Source organism: Perognathus longimembris, chromosome 11 (assembly GCF_023159225.1).
Source record: "Perognathus longimembris pacificus isolate PPM17 chromosome 11, ASM2315922v1, whole genome shotgun sequence".
Classification (NCBI taxonomy): Eukaryota; Metazoa; Chordata; class Mammalia; order Rodentia; family Heteromyidae; genus Perognathus; species Perognathus longimembris.
In genome coordinates, this window is record NC_063171.1 from 8,625,312 (window position 1) to 8,644,696 (window position 19,385).

At 34.3% G+C, this 19,385-nt stretch overlaps 1 protein-coding gene and 1 pseudogene across 1 annotated transcript; one reads left to right on the top strand and one right to left on the bottom strand.

Moving 5' to 3' along the window:
* Positions 1-2,989: 2,989 nt before the first annotated feature.
* Positions 2,990-3,931, bottom strand: LOC125359867 (olfactory receptor 2G6). Its single transcript, XM_048357739.1, has one exon. It carries the CDS (start codon positions 3,926-3,928, stop codon positions 2,990-2,992), a length of 939 nt encoding a protein of 312 aa, XP_048213696.1. The 5' UTR covers positions 3,929-3,931.
* Positions 3,932-9,730: 5,799 nt separating this feature from the next.
* LOC125359869 lies at positions 9,731-10,644 on the top strand (annotated as a pseudogene).
* The last annotated feature ends 8,741 nt before the right edge of the window (positions 10,645-19,385 follow it).

A 19,385-nucleotide genomic window follows, 5' to 3' on the forward strand; every position in this document is an offset into this window, starting at 1 on the left:
ATTAGTGTGTCAAATGAAATTTCTAATAACCATATATAGAGAAACATTAAAATTAGGAAAAATGGAATTTATTCTACTAGAAAACATATATTTGTGAAAATTACATGGGTATCATTATGGTTAAAGAATCATAATTTCTCTCTAAGCTCATGAAGAAGACAACTATCCCATTTTTAATTATTTCTCTTCAACATTGTATTCTTAGTTCTATGAAGATAAATGAGGGGAAAAGTGAAAACAGCAACCTTAGAAAAGAGAAGATTCATTCATTGCATGACTCCATAGATACAGAATCTTACTGAAGTAAAACATAAAATATGCCAACTAAGTCTTTAAAAAATTTTAACAATGATGGGCTGGGGATATGGCCTAGTGACAAGAGTGCCTGCCTTGTATACATGAGGCCCTGGTTCGATTCCCCAACACCACATATGCAGAAAATGGCCAGAAGTGGTGCGGTGGCTGAAGTAGCAGAGTGCTAGCCTTGAGCAAAAAGAAGCCAGGGACAGTGCTCAGGCCCTGAGTCCAAGCCCCAGGACTGGCCAAAAAAAATAAAAAAATTTTTAACAATGTAACTTTAATTAATTTTCATAATCACATGATGATTATCATAATCATTTGCAATACTATATTATTAAGTTTGAAATTAGTATTCTTAGTAGAGTACTGATGCTTATTTGTAGTTGGTAGTTAGGTTACTTCCTGAATGGGTAATGCATTTAGTTCTGCTTTTAATTTTGTTATAATGGATATAAGTGAGTTTTTGATGTTGATTAGTTGTGTTTCAAAGCATGAAGTTTGTGGGATCCTTGTCACTGGCTGAACAAAATATCTTTCTCCTGATTCTATACATGTCCTATGATCTATGTATTTCACAACTCCCCATAGTTATTCCTTCCATAAATTTGTATCCTTTCCCATAGAGTGGTTGTCTGGCTTGTTGAGAAAACAACAACTGTGATTCACAGAGTATCTGTACTTACTTTCCATCATGCCATTAAGATCCATAACAATATAGGGCATTGATTGAAAATCAAAGTTTAACCACAGACCAAATTTAATTTGGGAACCGACTTCCATGATTTTTTAACACAGTCAGAAGTTCTGTTAAAGTTATATTGCTTAGAGGAAGGTTTCTAAACTCACCAGTAGGACACTAAGTAACTATTAATCTATTTTACATTACTGAAATTGAATATGCTAGAAAGTTTATATATGTTAAAAGATTATAAGGTTGGAATTTTACTGTTGGTTTTATTTCACTTGTTTTCATACTTCCCATGCTGTAGCATGCCTTGATATTACATTTCTTTTTATTGCAGAGTAGAATTCAGTTTTATAAATATTCCATACTGTGTTTGCAACTTATCACTTTATGGACATATGGGCTTTCATACTGCAGATGTCCATCATATGCAGAAAAGGAATTTCAGTTCGAATAAATGAATATACAAATGACAGAGATAATAAAAATGGAAGATAGCAACATAAACTGGCTGGATTAACTTTGTTTAAAGACTTTGGTTGGAATATAAAAGCAATAAGAAGTTGTAAGGAAATTAAAAACAAAAGACTAGAAATCTGGAATTGATAATTTCAATATTAATTTTAAATAATTATTAATATACATTTAAGGAAATATCACCATACAATTAAGTCAAAAAATAAAAACTAATGAGGAAAATATTCTTTAAAAAAGAGAGAACCTCAATAACCGATGAAATGACTTTGTCATTTGAGTAGCTAGAACCATGGTAATGGAATTGTTATAAATTTTCAAAATCAGATTCAAATAAAAATCTTCAGTTCCAGGAAGCTGAAAGCTTAACAATGAAATGCAGAGAGAGATTCATTCTAGGTTATGTCATGTTTAAATTGAATAAATACATAACAATAAATAATCAGCCAGAGAACACAGGTTTATTGTTTACAGGAACCCTTAATTCTCTTAGGAAGCAATGATGTAAAAGCAACAGACAATAATAATTTCCTTCAACTAAGACCTCTCCATCTAGGATTCTGTGTGACTCAAATGTACCATTGCAATGAAGATTTATATATTTATTTGATATATTTATATGATATAAATTTGATAATAAGTTCTCTAATATTGTGTATGTGTGTATGTATATATGCATATACTTATACCATATGGTCATACACATATAAACATTGTTATATATATATACAATATACATATTACATATTATTAGTATTCAATAATCATACATAATAATAATCATACATAAAATTAAAATCAGCTATGTTAAGTTGTATATATGTATCAAAAATCAACATACACCTCATATTTTATACCTCATATTTTTTTATTTTAATGTGCGACAAAATATTTAAATTAAAAATTAAATATATTAATGAAGTGAAGACTGCAAATAAAAATTAAACTTAACAAAATTCAATGTGCAATCATTTGCATGTAAGATAGATGCCATTTAAATACAAATGTAAATGGACAAAACTAAAAGGCCAAAAAAAATAAAAATGATATAGTTATAGTAATATACCATATCAAACTTGAGAGAAAGAGAGAAAAGAAAATATTTAACAGCAATGATAAGGGAAAATACTCTAGTATATAATGTGTCGATTAATATATTCAAATTGAAGCGAAATGTTGAACCCCAAAAAGACAAACAGCATCAGAAATTTATTAATGAATATATTTTGAAATATGCATTCTACTTTTTCAGTAATTGATGGGAAGTTTGTCAAATGGACCAGGCATTAGACAGTGATACAAGAACATAAAAGCCAATGGCATTGTTGAGAAAGAGCAAATGGATGCCTATAGATACAGCATAGAATCTAGAGAATGAGGAAAAAAAATATTTGGGAACAAAAACTATCATTGTGACTTCAGTGGTTTAGAATACTGAGTTCTTTTAATAAACTTAATGATATTGTGCAAAACAGATAGTGCAAATAATCTAGGATTTTTGTTGAAAGTGATGGTAACAACTCATAAACTTTATGGCCCCCAAACATTGCCTTTTACCACTGCCCTCAAGGCCCCTTTCACATCTTTGTTTCTCAGAGTATAGATAATAGGGTTTAAAAGTGGAGTGACTATGGTGTAGAAAAGAGAAACAAACTTTCCCTGGTTTTTGGACCTACTTTTGGCTGGTTGAAGGTACATGAAGATGATGGTCCCATAGAAAATAATGACAACAACTAAATGAGATGAACACGTTCGAAAGGCCTTTATGCGCCCTGCAGCTGATTTGATCCTCAGCACAGCTTGAGTTATAAAGCCGTAGGACACTAGGATGAGTGACACAGGGACAATTAGAAAGACTACACTGGCCACAAAGAGCTCTGCCTCATTGAAAGTTGTGTCCACACAGGCCAGTTTGATAAGTACTGGAACTTCACAGAAAATATGGTCCAGTTTGCGATGACCACAAAGAGGAAGCTGCACAGTGAGAGAGCATTGAATGAGGGAGGTTACCAGCCCACTGAGCCAGGCTGTGCTGGCCAGGGCTGTACAGAGCTTGGGGTGCATAATGGATGTGTAGCGCAATGGTTGGCAAACCGCAGCATAGCGATCAAAAGCCATAACCGCCAGAAGAACACATTCAGACGAACCTAACCCCATGGCTACATAGAGCTGGGCTACACAGCCACTGTAGCTCATGGTCTTGTCTTTTCTGTTCATGGTAACCAATAACTGTGGGGCCACACTAGTGGTAAAACAGATGTCCACGCAGGAGAGATTACTGAGAAAAAAATACATAGGAGTGTGAAGTTTAGGATCCAGGAGAGACACTAATATGATGGCAGAATTCCCCAGGATGTTCAGGATGTAAAAATGCAAAATGATAACAAAAAGGAAGCTCTCAAGCAAAGGCTGATCTGAAAATCCCAGGAGAAGAAATCCCTTTTCAGTGCTGTTGTTGATTTCTTCCATTCTCTGCAGCTTCGTTCACCATATGATTAATATTTCTGGCAAAGAAGCTAATGAGGAAAACATTGATAATCTTCCATATTGTCTATTGAGGCTCTTTGTCCTTAAATATCCCATTGGCAATATCAAAAGATTTATAATAGCTTCCTGAATATATATCCATTCACATGAAATTTTCCCCTTCTATTTTAACTAATATGATCTCAAAAATATAAAGACTTTAAATCTTTTAAAAAATTCTATTATATTTACTCATTCTTCACCTATTGTATATTTCTCATTTATGTATTTGTACATCAAAATTATGTATTTATGTAGTAAAACTGTTTATTAATGTTTTTTATGCAAAAGTTTTATTTTGTAATTACAAAAATCTTGACAAATGTATAAATGTTATTACCAATCTGATCTTGTCAAAACAATTTTTACCAAGTCAAAATATGATGCATCCTGTGTAAAATGGAAGGTAACTACATATGTATAAAGCAAATTGTATAAGAAACCAAATATAAATTAAATTAATGATATATATTACAAAGCAGATAGATAAGGAAAATTACACATATAGAGTCATTATCTAATGTGAATCAGTAGTATAACATGTATTAAACATACACTTCCTTAGCCTGAAAGAAAAGATGATGTAAGGGATGATACTGGTCATGATGCATTGTAATCACAATCTTGCATATTAAATTGAAACTCCTTTGTACAACTAATTAAAGATAAGTAAGAGAAGATGATAAAATGGAAATGAGCAATATGATTTGGTATGGTCAATCTTACTATTGCAAAAAAATCTTAAGTGCTAGCTGGTTTTGCTAGTGATTCATTACTGTAATTCTAGCTACTCAGGCAGCTAAGATCTGAGGATTGTGGTTAAAAGCCAGCCTGTGCAGGAAGTCTGTGAGATTCTTAACTCCAATTAACCACTAAAAAGCTCAAGTAGTAGAGTGCAACCATAAGTTAAAAAAAGACAAACAAACAAACAAAAACTCAAGGACAGCATATACACAAAAAAATCCAAAATGATAAAATGCAACAAATTATGAAATGTTAAATAAACATGTATATGTTTATGCATCTTGGATTTTACACCTGTTTTGTAAACAATATTACTTCATTTATGGCATCAATTTCCAGTTTCATTCAGATACATATATTTTCTATTTTGAGTTTTTAATTTCTCAAGGATAAACCTTTGGATTATACCTATTTTGTGTTTTGTATGACATCAAGCATATGTCATTTGACAAGAAAATTTTTAAAAAGCAAACCTAAATAATCTACTTCTAAACCTTCTTAGAACTTCTTTCTCTTTCCAATTATTTAGATGCTGTCAGATCCCTGAAATTTCTGTTATTTATTTGGATTCAAAGAAAAATTTTATTGAATTGTGATCATGGATTAAGAGGGAATGGAAAAATTCTAGGAAGCTGTGTTTTCTGTATCCATGATCCTTAAAGTCTCCAAGTTCAGAGAAAACTACTTTATGTGAAGCCAGCTTCCCGTAAGTACCGTGGTCCAAGGTGGGAAATATAATGGCCAAACTCAGAAGAGAAACAAATTTCCCACTGCCAAAGTTGGTACTCTCTGCCTGTCCTAGAGTTCTTATGACAGGTTGTCTTAACCAATGTCCAACAATTACAGAGTATCAGTTGTGTAAGGAGTGCAGATCAGCTATATCTGATATACCATAGGCCACACTTAAAAATACATTATAAAATTAGATCTTGTGTTCTGTTCTTATTACAAGAAGTGTGTGTGTGTGTGTGTGTGTGTGTGTGTGTGTGTGCGCGCGCGCGCGCACGAGCACGCGCGCATGCATGTGCTCACTGGTGGCCCATGTCTATAAGCCTAGAGATTCAGAAGACTAAGATCTGAGGATACAGGTTCCAAAGCAGCTTAGGCAGGAGAGTCTATGAGATTTATATCTCTAGTTAACTACAAAAGGCCAGAAGTGGCGCTGTGACTCAAATGCTAAAGTTCTAGCCTTAAGCACAAAAGCTCAGGGAGAATGCCCAGGCCCTGAGTTCAAATCCCAGGACTGGCACATAAAACAAAATTAACTGTGATCTATTGAAATCAGTTTTAATGGTGTGGTGCAAAATACTTTTTAAAATGACAAAATACCAGGAGGTGGTGGCTCATGCCTGTAATCCTAGCAAGTCAGAAACCAAGATCTGAGGCTGTTCCAAGCCAGTAGGGGAAGAAAAGTCCTTGAAACTCTTATCTCCAATTAACCACTAGTAGCAGTGCTGTAGCAAAAAGTGGTGGAGCAAAAGAGCTCAAGGACAGGGCCTAGGACCTGAGTCAGTCCCCATCATCATCAACAACAACAACAAAGACAAAAGAGCCAGTGAAATGAAAGTGTTTTGTTATATCTGCCAATGTGAAAAAGAGTAAAAGCTGCTTTGAATGTGTATTTCCTTCCTTGTCATTTAGAGAAATCCATCAGTTCTACAAAACATACCCATTTCTGCCATCAGCATTTTACACTCAGTTAATCCTTTGTGACATCACCATAGTTAATCAGGCCATCTAACTAATATTTGAAGAAGAATGTGACTTTGTTCTTTTCAAATCTATACAATGACAGTGTGGAATTTTCTTAGATTGGAAATGGATCTACTCTAAGGACATGTTAAATTTTTGGTGGTAAACTATCAGCACTTTTCACTTTTAGAGTCCTCACAGAAATTAATGTAACTGTGTATGTTTCTATGACTGGAACTTGTGTTTTAAATTTTAAATACACTAAAATTCAAATCAAAATGTTTGAGAGTACCTGATAGTATTGGCAATGCAAACTTTTTCCTTGATGTTCTCTGTCTTGTTAAGAACTTTTTTTGGAAATCCAGTGATAAATCTCAGAAAATATAAATAAAAGCCTTAATAAAAATAGAAAATCCAATAAAACTTCTAATGAGAAAGGGAAAGAAGCAGATACTTGCTTAGTGATGTTCAGGAGACATGGTGAATGGCCAGCTGATTGTGTATTGTTGTATACGGGAAATTAGAAAACAAAATCCACTGAATGGCCACATGCATATTTTTAGGCTCTCTGAAATAATTAGTAATTCTGAGATGGAGAACAAAGCCTCCATACAGAGGTAAAAGGCCTACATTGAGAGTGTGATTTATTTATAATTTATAACTCCTCAGGGATTACAATCCCAACTCACTAATTAAACTTTTAGAGACAAAAGAGATGCAGAGATTTATGGTCTTTAGAACTTCTTGGGAAACAAGTCTTCTAATTGACCTATGCTCACAGAAGAAATAGAATAAATAAAAAATACGTTGTTGAATATCATTATTATATGTTTAATAATTGATACATAGTTATCTGTTAATTATTTAAACAAACTGTTGAAAATTAAAAACTGAAATTTATGTACAAATACACTAAAATATAAATGCAAAGGAAATTTGGAAATGATAAGAAGTATAAATTTCAGAAGAAAGAACTTTGAAAACAACTGATCATGTCAGAATCTAAAAGTAATTATTTTACCACAGATTGAAATGTAATTTAAATTTTTTCCAAGCCAACAAAATGTCTAAAAACTATTTATCTTTACTGAATTCCTATGTACTCAATTATTTCTATTGCAACTTTACAAAATAAAAAAAATCAACTGCATAGTGGTTGGATAGTCATGGAGATCTTGATCTAAGATTACCGTGGATTCAGATCACCTGTTCTATGATCTCATTTTAATATGAGAATATAAAAGTCAAAAGTTTGATGAATAGAAAAAGTAATATGCTACATCAGTAGTGATTTCCTGAGCCTATATTTTAATCCAGAGATCAAGATTTATATTTCTGTTTTAGAACCTCTCATATCCCAAATTAAGTTGCTAATATACATAAAGAATAATGCACATTGAGTAGTGTGGTTTTGTCAGAAAACACTGAAATTAAGAGTGATATTTTAACTAACAAGCATGCCCCTATTAAGTGAAATTAAGATAGGATGCATAACACTTTATTAATTAGATTTAATCCAAAATATATCTTCAATTTATCTCCAAATTTTCATTAAAGATATCTTATTTTTCCATAATCATGTATTTATAACATATGAATATTCATAATATATGAATGAATTGCTGTTGCCAAATGGTACTAATTTTTTAACAATAAACATAATTTCATACCTCAGTCCTATAAAAATGTATTCAATATATATAAATGTATTAAGTGTTTTGCTCAGTATCCACCATTGCTATAGGTTAGAGCTGATATATCCCAAACCATCCATGTGTTGATGGCTTGATCCTGTTTTTATGTTATTGGACATAGTGGAATCTTTTAATTATATTTTCTTTTTTTGTGTGTCAATACTGAAGCTTGAACATAAGGCCTTGGTTCTGGCACTTAGGTTATTTCTTTCCCCTCACTCAAGGCTAGAGCTTGACCACTTAAGCCACAATTCTGCCTCTGGCTTTTTGCTGGTTAATTGGAAATAAGAATCTCATGGAATTTCCTGCTTGGCCTGGCTTCAGATATGATCCTCCCATCTTACCCTCCTGAGTAGCTAGGATTATAGGTATAAGCCACTGACAGCTACATGGTGGGATCTTTAGAGATGTGGGTTAGTGGGACATTCTAAGCCACCGAGTGTGCGCCTTGGAAATAAATTATGGAACGTAGCCTCACACTTTTTTTTTTCCTTCACGCAGATACAAGGATAATAAGATTCCTGTGCTATGTGCTCCCATAATTATGTATTGGGCCACACCTGGCCCAAAACAATAAAGACAATTACTTGTAGATAAGAACCTCCAAAACAGATCCAAATGAATCTTTTCAACGAGGGGAGAGGGGGAGGGGGAGGGGAGGGGGAGGGGGAGGGGGAGGGGGGAGGGGGGGGGTAGGGACAGTACAAGAAATGTATCCAATACCTAACTTACGAAACTGTAACCTCTCTGTACATCGGTTTGACAATAAAAAAAATTACAAAAAGGAAAAAAAAAGACTCAATGTCATGTTGTTAAATTTGTCTACTTTTAATTAAAAGCTGAATAGGTGACTTTAGGAATGATGGTGTGCATTATGTTTTAATATAACAGAAATAAATTAAATTGTATTGACAAAGAAAAGCTCATTAAATATCTTTAGCACTTTCATATAGAATAACTTCATAACGAAATAAAATGGAAACATATGAAAGTGCCATATTTTCATATTATTTATGTACAGATGACTTTTAAAAATCCGGCTCAACTTCATTTATGACACATATCAATAATTTTAGTATTACCAGAAGGATTTGCTATGGGTTTTAAAGGTACTGAAGCACAAAAAATCAGAAAGTACTTTGTATAAGCATAAAAATGGATCAATATTATAATATATATGAAACAATGAGCCTTTTTAGAGAGAGAAATATCTTGGAAATTATAGGATCTAAGCTCTTCATTTCATTAGAATCAGAGAATAAAAGGAAATCACTTACTGTTAGAAAACATTAATGTTTCTGAAAGATGGTATTAAATTTGATTGCAATTACACCATTTGGGCTCCATATTTGCCTTTAATTCTTTCATGTGGATTTATTTTATCATAAAATAATTTTTCAAATATTCTAACGCACATATTCACCATGGGTTATTCTAACACATGTGAAAATGGCACCTTAATATTTTTTAAGTTACATACATTTTTGAAGTATGAAAATTTTATAAATACCACATGCCTAGATTAAAATGTTCTGCTAGAGAAGAGGAATGCTGATCATCAGCCCAAGGGTGTGATCTTTCTTCCTTTGCCTACAACAGGAACACAGCGAATTTCATGTTCAACTACTCAGTGAAAGTGAACTTCCTTCTCATGCAGCTCTCTGACAGCAAGCAGCTCCAGGTCTACCATGGTTTTCTGTTCCTGCTGATCTACTTGGAGGCTTTTATGGGGAATCATCTCATCCTCATCCTTGTCACTGTGGACTGTAGTCTTCACACCCTCATGTACTTCTTCCTGAAGAACTTGTCTTTCCTTGATGCAGGCCTCATTTCAGTCACAGCCCCTAACCTCATTCTGAACTCTTTTATACACATGAGCATCATCTCTTTCCCAGGTCTTATTGGTAATACATTTTGTTGGGTCTGAGCTTTTCATACTGACAAGGCATGTCTTATGACCACTATGTGGCCATCTGTCACCCACTACACTATGGTGTCATCATGAATAAGGGGATTTGTGTGCAGATGGTAGCTACAGATTGGATATTTGGGGTTATCTTTGGGGTCCTTTACTCTTCTGGGACCTTTTCTTTATCTTTTTGTGGCTCCAGAAAACTCCCACAGTTTTTCTGTGATGTGCCCTCTCTACTAAAGATTTCTTGCTCTAAGCAGCACGTCACCACTGATGTTAGCATGACCACAGGGATTATATGGTGACTTTTCTGCTTGGTGTGCGTTGGGATTTCATATGGTCACATCTTCAATATAGTCCTGAGAATTCCATCACTAAAAGGGTGATCAAAAGCCTTCTCTACCTGCTTGCCCCATCTCATAGTTGTCACCACATTTTTGGTGACAGGTGCCACTGCCTATTTGATGCCAATCCCTGATTCTCCACATCTTATAGGATTTTTAGTGTCTGTTTTGTACTCTGTGATGCCTCCATCATTGAACCCTATAATATACAGTCTGAGAAACAGGAAATCAAAGCTTCTCTTGGAACCTTCTGTGGAAGCTGCATCGTTATAAGTGTTACGAGTGAAACAATATTCTCCTATCTAGAAAGGCTGAATATGTCAGTGTTGAATTTGTGGCTGTTGCTTATACTTACATATGTTTTTGGATGATGTAAATTGTTTATTGTTATTTTAAGTAAATATTTTATTTTAAAAAACTAGAATGAGATTTACATTTGCACCATTATGCAACAATTATTACATGAGTGTCATGAGTGGTCCATACAATACAGACTTCAAGAGCCATATAGAAGACTCTCATACAAGAAAACTGTCCAAATTTTTGGAGCCTAGGAATACATTGCTTCACATTCAAAGAGAATTTACAAGTATAATGATAATGAAGTGTTTATGATAGGTAAATTATCCAAGTGATCACAATATATATCTTATATCAACCCTTAAAGAATGAGAAGACTTTGCATCTATAGGAGTGTGGACTTACACTGCTGGCATTGAAGTATAATAATTATCATAAGGTACAAAAGAACCTCTAGGCCTAAAAGAGGTAAGAAATACTCTCCACTAGAAACTCCTAAAAGGATGCAAGCCTACCAGCTATCCAGGACATAAGCATAGTATGTGTGCCACATTCTAAATTAGAGAACTGGAAAGTAATATACATTTAAGACAAAGAATAGGTTATGACAATAGCAATATAAACAATTACATAAAAAGCTTAGACTATAAGTGATTTTCAAGTCAGAATTTCTGGTGTGAGCAGGTAGATAACAAAGTTGGTTTTAAAAGGTGATGAATGTAAAAAAGAACAAATATGAGTCAAAAATTCCCTCAACATAGTAAAAAAAATTATAACTTGTGTACTTCATAATGTATTAAATCACATTACAAATAAATGACATAACACAATATATGTGCTTTTAGTATTATTTATGCTGTTTCTTTCAGGTATTTAAGATTATAAACTAGAAGCGTTTCCAGTAAAAAAACAATAACTGGAAATTAATTGGAAGTTTTTCATTCCTGTGTTGAAGCATTGAAAACTGTGGCCAGCTCTTCAAGGAGTGCATTGTAGGGAGCAAAGCAATGCCTAAAACATGCTCCAGAACAGGACAAAGAGTGTCTATCCATGTCTCCATCCTTGGAGCTTTATGGTTCATATTATTCTACAATGCAAGGAAAAAATTATTATTTGAAGAAGGATGAAAATACAATAAGGCTAGTGGTGTTTCTTGTTCCACTGGGGGGGGGTGTATTTTATTTTATTTTTGTTTTTTTAAACTTTTTCCTTTATTGTCAAAGTGAAGTACAGAGGGGTTACAGTTTCATATATAAGGCAGTGAGTAAATTTCTTGTTCAACTTGTTACCTCCTCCTTTGTTTTCCCCCTGCCTCCCACCTCACTTTTTCCCTCTCCCCTCCCTCCCATGAGTTGTACAGTTGGTTTACACCAAATGGTTGTATAAGTATTGCTTTTGGAATCATTTATCTTTTCATCCTTTGTCTCTTGATTTTGATCTTGATATTCCCTTTCCCTGTTCCATTTTTGATGTTACAATTTTAAATAAACTAAGGCATCTCAGAACCAATAGCATTTTACCCCAATCTGGATGGTGGCCATCTGGTACTGGCCCAGGTGAAGTATAATCTAGTGATGATGAAGACACTCTTCTGTTTTGCAAACAGCTGAAACTTCATTGTATCTCATATGAAGGACAGAGAGATAGGTTTTATTTTGTTTTGTTTTGTTTTGTTTTGTTCAGTAAAGGCATTAATCACATCCATGAAAAATGTACCCACATGATCTAATATAAGAAGAGATCTACAGCCTTCTTCCCTTATAAGAATATAGTAAGAGTTCATAATCTTTGAGGGGGCAATTACCTGAGATTAGTCAGGGAATTCAAAAACCTGATGACTGACACAAGGGTTTAGATATTAATGAAAATCACTTGCTAGAAGATAAGGCCAGATAGCAACCAAACATTTGACTCAATAAATGAGAAGAGTCAGGTGACATAGGACAGACCATGTCCTGAAGAGAACAAGAAAAGCCTTGGGAACCACAAAAGAATTAGCAAGACATTGAAAAATAGGGGGGGGGGGGGGAAGCAAAGTGTTCCATGCCCCATCCACACATCCACTTGAGTGAGCAGACAAGCTGAAGCAGCCATCACGTGGGAACACAGATGTCCCTAGTGAAAAGAATGGCAGTTTTAGATTCATGATAAACAAACTCCCTCTACAAGTTTAAATCCATTGTGACAACTAGGTGAGATGGTGACAGTGCCAGTGTGGGAAGGCAAACTCAGTGAAGATAGTCACACTCCTTAGCCCAGAGAAGTACAGAAAGAACCCATGTTGTGAGAGATCTTTTCTTAATTAAACTGAGGGCTTGAAAAAAATTAATTTCTAAAAGAATAGTGAGATAATCCACAATGATACTTCAGGAGATTGTCACCAGAAGTAATTGAAGTACAACCAGTGGAGAGCTCTGATGTAGAATGCTGTGGTTTGAAGTCCTGTCTTGCAGTTAAGAAGCAAGCTCTCATAGAGAGAAGGTCACAGCAGAAATAAAGCAGCAAGCCAGTGGCAAGCAGAGTATTCAGGCACCTAGGCCATACTCTCAACTGTATTTGGCTGACAAGAGAGTTGTGGTGCCTGACACCAATTATTTGGTAGCTACAGCTTTACCCCTCTCCCATACCTATCTTTGCACACATATATATTTGAGGAAGAAAATGACTGAGCAGGGTCTGATAGAGCCAAGTGAATGAAAGGGCCCAAAGCCTAGATCTTCTGAATCACACAGACCTTTCTCCATCACACAGATAAATTTTGTGTACTGAAATCAATAAGATCCATTCATGCATTTGTGGGTGTGAAGGCCTTGAGCTTAGAACCTCACAATCATATAGTTACCTGGGTTTTCAAACCTCAATAAGACAATAAGTAGTGTCTGAAAACACTGAAGCACCTCTGGGAACTGAACTCTGACATGTGTTTGCTTCATGAAACTTAAGGCCCAGAGTCCAGACCTCATCACCAGACCTGCATCACCAGACTTCCTCCTCACCACAGTAATTAGTAGTATTGGAAGAGGAGGTCTGCAAACATGGAGGCCAGTGAACACAGTGACTAAGTCCCTCTTATCCCACCAGCACAAGTTCTCTGCTTACCTCTCCCAGTCCATGACGCACTGAGTTACCTCTTAACTTGGATAATTGTTGCCATGGAAGCCTACCTGGCATAGAACTGTAAAGTTCCTTACCAGCAGGAGTAGCTCCTAGTACACAGAAAACGGATATTTTTATCTGAAAAGCAACCCGGAAGCAGATAAAGCATACTTCTGCAAAAGATGTGAGATCATGTATCAGGAGCAGTGCTTGGATCATTCCCCTTTCTCTAAGCAAGTGAATAAACACTTGACTATTCATCCACATAGTGCTGAAGAATACCAACTGAATGTAAATGCTATGCTGAACTAAGAGATCACTAAGAATAAGACAAATAAAAGATTATAGACAACTAAAACTTCAAATCAAGTCTGGCCTCTGATGAGCAAATCCTAACTCTGAATCACAAGATCAACAATTCCATGATAAAAAGCCTATTGCTAATGATATAGATGAAATTCCAGGCAAAAGTCATAGAAATTATCATGAGGATTATCAATGAAATTATAAAAGACAAATAAATACTTGTAAAAAATTTAGAGCACCCAAAGAGCTGAGAGACTTGAGGCCTGGCTTTATTGAGAGTACCACCTATGAGAGAAGTTATAAGGACCAGTGATGCAAACTCAAACCCAGAAAAAAAATGAACTGAACAAAGAAGATATTGAAGAATTTGAAGATCAATGTAGTTGAGATAGAAATTCTGAAAAAAAATCTAACTGAAATTCCAGAAATGAAATGGACAATAACAAATCAAAAACGTAAAGTCTCTTCTATAGACTGAATCAAATGAAGACAGAGAATATCAAGACTTACACACATATTAGAACATTCAGATGAACATACAAATCTAAAGTACAAATGGAACATATACAACTATATGACTTCACTTAAAGACTAAGCTTAGTGCTGTAGACTAAAGTAGAAAATATATTCAATAAAATTATAGCAGAAAATACACAAAACATTAAGAAAGACATAGTTAATGAGATATGAGACTATTTCAGGATTCCAAATATTAGACAAAATCAGAAAGGAACATTTATGTCATAATTTTAAAAATCATGCATGCAAACGTAAGAACATTGGAAGCTACATAGAGAATGACTAAGTCCCAAGTAAAGAAAAATCCTTTCAGAGAAAAAGAAGTTTTTAAAGGAATGGAATTATGTAGATCAAACTTTAGAATAAAATAACCACCAACCTACATTACAGTATCCAGTAATGCTACTCTTCATAGTTAAAGTAGATATTAAAACTTTCCACAGTAAACAATCCTAAAACAATTTATGTAACCAGGCCATCACTGGAAAAGATACTTAAAGGATTCCTACACAGAGAAGAAATCAAATGTACTTAAGAAATTATGGAAAAGAGTAATGTCTATGTAATTAGGTAAGCAAATGAGGAGAATCAAACACTACAAAACAAATAATATGGCAAGATTACTATATATTTTTCAATGAGAACTGTAAACCTAAATGGTACCAATTCCCTAATCAACATACTAGAAATTTCTATTTAAAAGTCAAGATCTAGACTGTTGCCTACAAAAATATACCTCCCTGTCAAATGCAACATAGGCTTATGATGAAAGGGTAAAAAAGACCTTTCAAGCTAACAGAGCCCTAAGTCAAGGGAGAATATTTATCTTTATGTCTGAGGAAGTAAACTTCAAATCAAAATTTGTTAGAAAGGAAAAAAAATGTCAGTTTTAACTGCAAATATTCTATTGGAGCAATATAGCATAAACACACATACCAAACAAAAGTGGGTCCAGTCTCATAAAGTAAGCACTGATGGAAATAACAACATAGATACCAACATGAAAATAATGGATTATATTAAGAGTCCATGATCATCAATCAGTACATCACATGAACAAAATTTCAACAAGGAACACTATAGATGAACACTATAGATGAACACTATAGATGAAATGGAGTTAATCGTTATCCAAAGAATATTTAACCCAAATGCATGCCAGGAAAAACTCTCCAAAATAGGTCATATCTTAGGACATAAAACACATCTTAATACAAGGAAGTGATAATTGCCTGGATTTTATAAGAGCATAGTGGAATAAAATAAATCAATAACAATAGACTTTAAACAAATACAGACTAAATGATCAGTAAATTATTGAATAAATAAGAAATTAAAATAATCCTAAAATCAAATGAAAATAATTGGTTAACAAAACCACCTGAACATAACAAAATCAGTACTGAGAAGATACTATAACTTATTGTTATCTGTACAAAAATAAGAGACTCCAAATGATGTAATTCAAACCCTTAGAAAAATAAGAATAAACCAAACCTAATATGGTAGACAAGAAAAATAAATAAATGAGACTGGCATTTTAAAGATTAAAGGAATATTTATTAATCAAAACAAAATGGTGCTTTGAAAAGATAAAGAAAATTGACAAACTCTTAGATAAAGATAGATGACCCAAGCTAACAATTAAAGGTTGTTTGAAAAAATCATTATCTCTTGTGTGGCCATATTTGACTTTGCAGACTAAGTAAAAAAAAAAATTTAATTGGAAGAAGACAGTGCATATGCAGTGTATCTTGGACAGAGAGGTAGAAGAAAGCAAGCATGTAGCATAAACTCATGAAATCTTGGATAATGAAACACGAAGACTAAGATGATACATGCATGGGAGGCAGACTCAGCTTCTGTCCTTAGTCACTACAGAAGGTATTGAGCATCAACTCATCCAGGTGGTGATGTGAGCTGCTGTTATCACTGTTCTAAGGGGAACATCCAGACACAGCTGCAAGTATCTGCCTTTAGCAGAGTCTAGTCAAATTGAGATCAGAATTTTCTACTCTAGCTTCCATGTACAATTTTCCTTTTGCTGTCACTAAACAAATGACAAACACAATGTACTCAATGAAGGTGTCCTCCTGATTCTTATCAAGGAAATCAACCCTTCTAACAGATGTGAATTGTATAGTCTTCTATGGCCAGTGCTTTTCTAGATTTAAGTATGCACTGTCCTTTGTCTTTTTCTTAACTTTTTTTATTGTCAAGGTAATGTACAAGGGGACTACATTTACATATGTCAGACAATGAGTACAATTCTTTTTGAACTTGTTACCTCTTCCTTCATTTTTCTCCCACTTTCCTCCCCAGTTCCCTCCCCACCCTCCCCTGAAATGTACAGTTGGTTTACAGCATATTGTCTTGTAAGTATTACTCTAACATTGGTTCACCTTTTATCATTTATCCCTAGTTCTCCTTCCCTAGTTCTAATAAGTGTACATACAATATCCAGTGTACTAAAGTCAGTTACAGTGACTTCGGGGGTAAAACCATGGGGAAGAATGACAAAAGAAAAAGGCATAATTACATAGGGTACACAACAGCAAAGACCAAAGACTAACATATGTGATCATATGTGCATTGCTATTGAGCTACTGTGCTCCTCTGCTAGGACTATTCTAGACAAGTACTAATTATTTCCAATGAGTGAAACCATAGAGTTTATGTTTCTTTGGGTCTGGCCCACTTCACTTAGTATGATTTTTTTTTCCAAGTCTTTCCATTTCTTCAGGAATGGGGCTACATTATTCCTACTAATAGATTCATAGAATTCCATTGTATAGGGGTTGGGAATGTGTCCTAGTGGTAGAGTGTTTGCCTAGCATGCATGAAACCCTGTATTCGATTCCTCAGCACCACATATATAGAAAAAGCCAGAAGTGGCACTATGGCTCAAGTGGTAGAGCGATAGCCTTGAGCAAAGAAGCCAGGGACAGAGCTCAGGCCCTGAGTCCAAGCCCCAGGACTGGCAAAAAAAATAATAACAACAGAATTCTGTTGTATATATGTACCATATATTTTCTTGATCCATTCATCTACTGAGGGGACTCTAGGTTGGTTCCATATTTTGATGATGGTAAATTGTGCTGCAATAAACATAGTTGTGCTGGTAGCTTACAGAAAATAAAAATCTTATTTGACACTATCATTTAGTTCATTGTCTGATACATATGGGATATTACATTTTTAAATGAAGAATAAGTAACTAGACACATAGAAAATATTGCACATGAAGTGAATTACAATGTGACAGGAAAAGAGTAAATATGTTTCAAATGGGAAGATATTTTTTATGATAAACTCTCAATTGCTTTATAAGCAAATCGAACAGAAGGAAGCCCTGACAAGTCCTTTACACATGTATGCATTTGAAAGAAAAACTTTTCTACTTCCATGATTTTACTTTTGTTTTTACTTCTACTTATAAGATGTCCAATATGTTAGCACTGCATGGACTGAAAATAACATAAGCATTATATAAAATATTTGTTTACCTTTTCTTGTTTGTATCCACTAATACATAGAAAGTTATTAGTCTATGTTATTTAATACAAGCATAAGTGTGAGTTCACAATTGCAACAATATAGAATATTTTGCTCCTGGATAGAAGTCTGGACATAATAACATTTTCTAAATACATGAGGATGTATTGTTTCATTGCTCTCAGGCCATGTAAGGTCTTCTTCAAGGAAATTTCAAATTGGGTCTGAAAACTTACTCTTCCCCAAATCAATCCAAGAGAATAATGGTTGTAGTCAAGATAAGGATTTAGTCAAATGAGTTTTAGTGAATAGACAAGAGGATTCAAGCATTCTAGTCTATCTTTAGGAGAATTGACAAGACCTCCAAGATTGCATAGAGAAAGAGAACAAGATTGTGCATAATCAGTCAGGTTTGATGAAAGTATGGTCTGATCACCATCTCTGTCCTAGTCTTATCATGTCTTAATTATGTCAAGGTAATTGCTGCTGCTACTAAGGATGAGGTATGGGAACTCCATTAAGTGTGGAGAAAATTGCCACAGCTCAGAGGACAATTTTCATTTGCTTTGCAGAATGTTCTCTACAAGCCTTGTGATTGTACAAGTGGTGGGAAATTTGGTCTCATGAGCTAACTGCTCCTATTTATGGGTGGCAAACTCATGAAGGGATGTTTGTGCCAGGATCCCTAATTCCAGAAAGGTTTAGGGAAATAAGTGAAGCCTTCTAGGCAACAGCTCAGGTGTCTGAAGCAGGATTTTGTAATCGCTGGCAGTTGCAATCTGTTGAAATTATCTTAGCTACCCTTATCTCACTGTCCGATATCTTGTATGGAAAGGATTATCAGCTTCAGATGAACATTCTAAATGATAAATATGCTTATGTGTAGAGTCCATCAGGAATTTAACTCAGGGTTTCAGGCAATGAAGACAGCCACAAAAAGAAAACATGGATGTCATCCTTTTATTGTGCTTGTAGTTATATCTTTTGGGTACCTTGAAAGTCTGAATGAAAGGTCAATGAATTTTATTAAAAGCATACTTTCAGTGCTTGCTATACTTTTTCCTATAGAATCACAGTTGTCACAAAACAATATATAATAGAAAGTTGATGTAAAGACCCAGTCCACTCAGTCAACTTCTATGAGAAAAGTCATAATCTTTTAATAAAGGTAAAGTTGAAAGTACAAGATCAGGTGAAATTTTAACAAACTACGTGATATAATTTTATTTTTGTTTTATTTTTTACCTAACTCCTATTGATACATTATATCCATACTAAATTAATGGGACCATATAGCA

Bases quoted from the DNA above. Each gene is read 5' to 3' on its own strand.
- LOC125359867 (XM_048357739.1), bottom strand. From the start codon at position 3,928: ATGGAAGAAATCAACAACAGCACTGAAAAGGGATTTCTTCTCCTGGGA.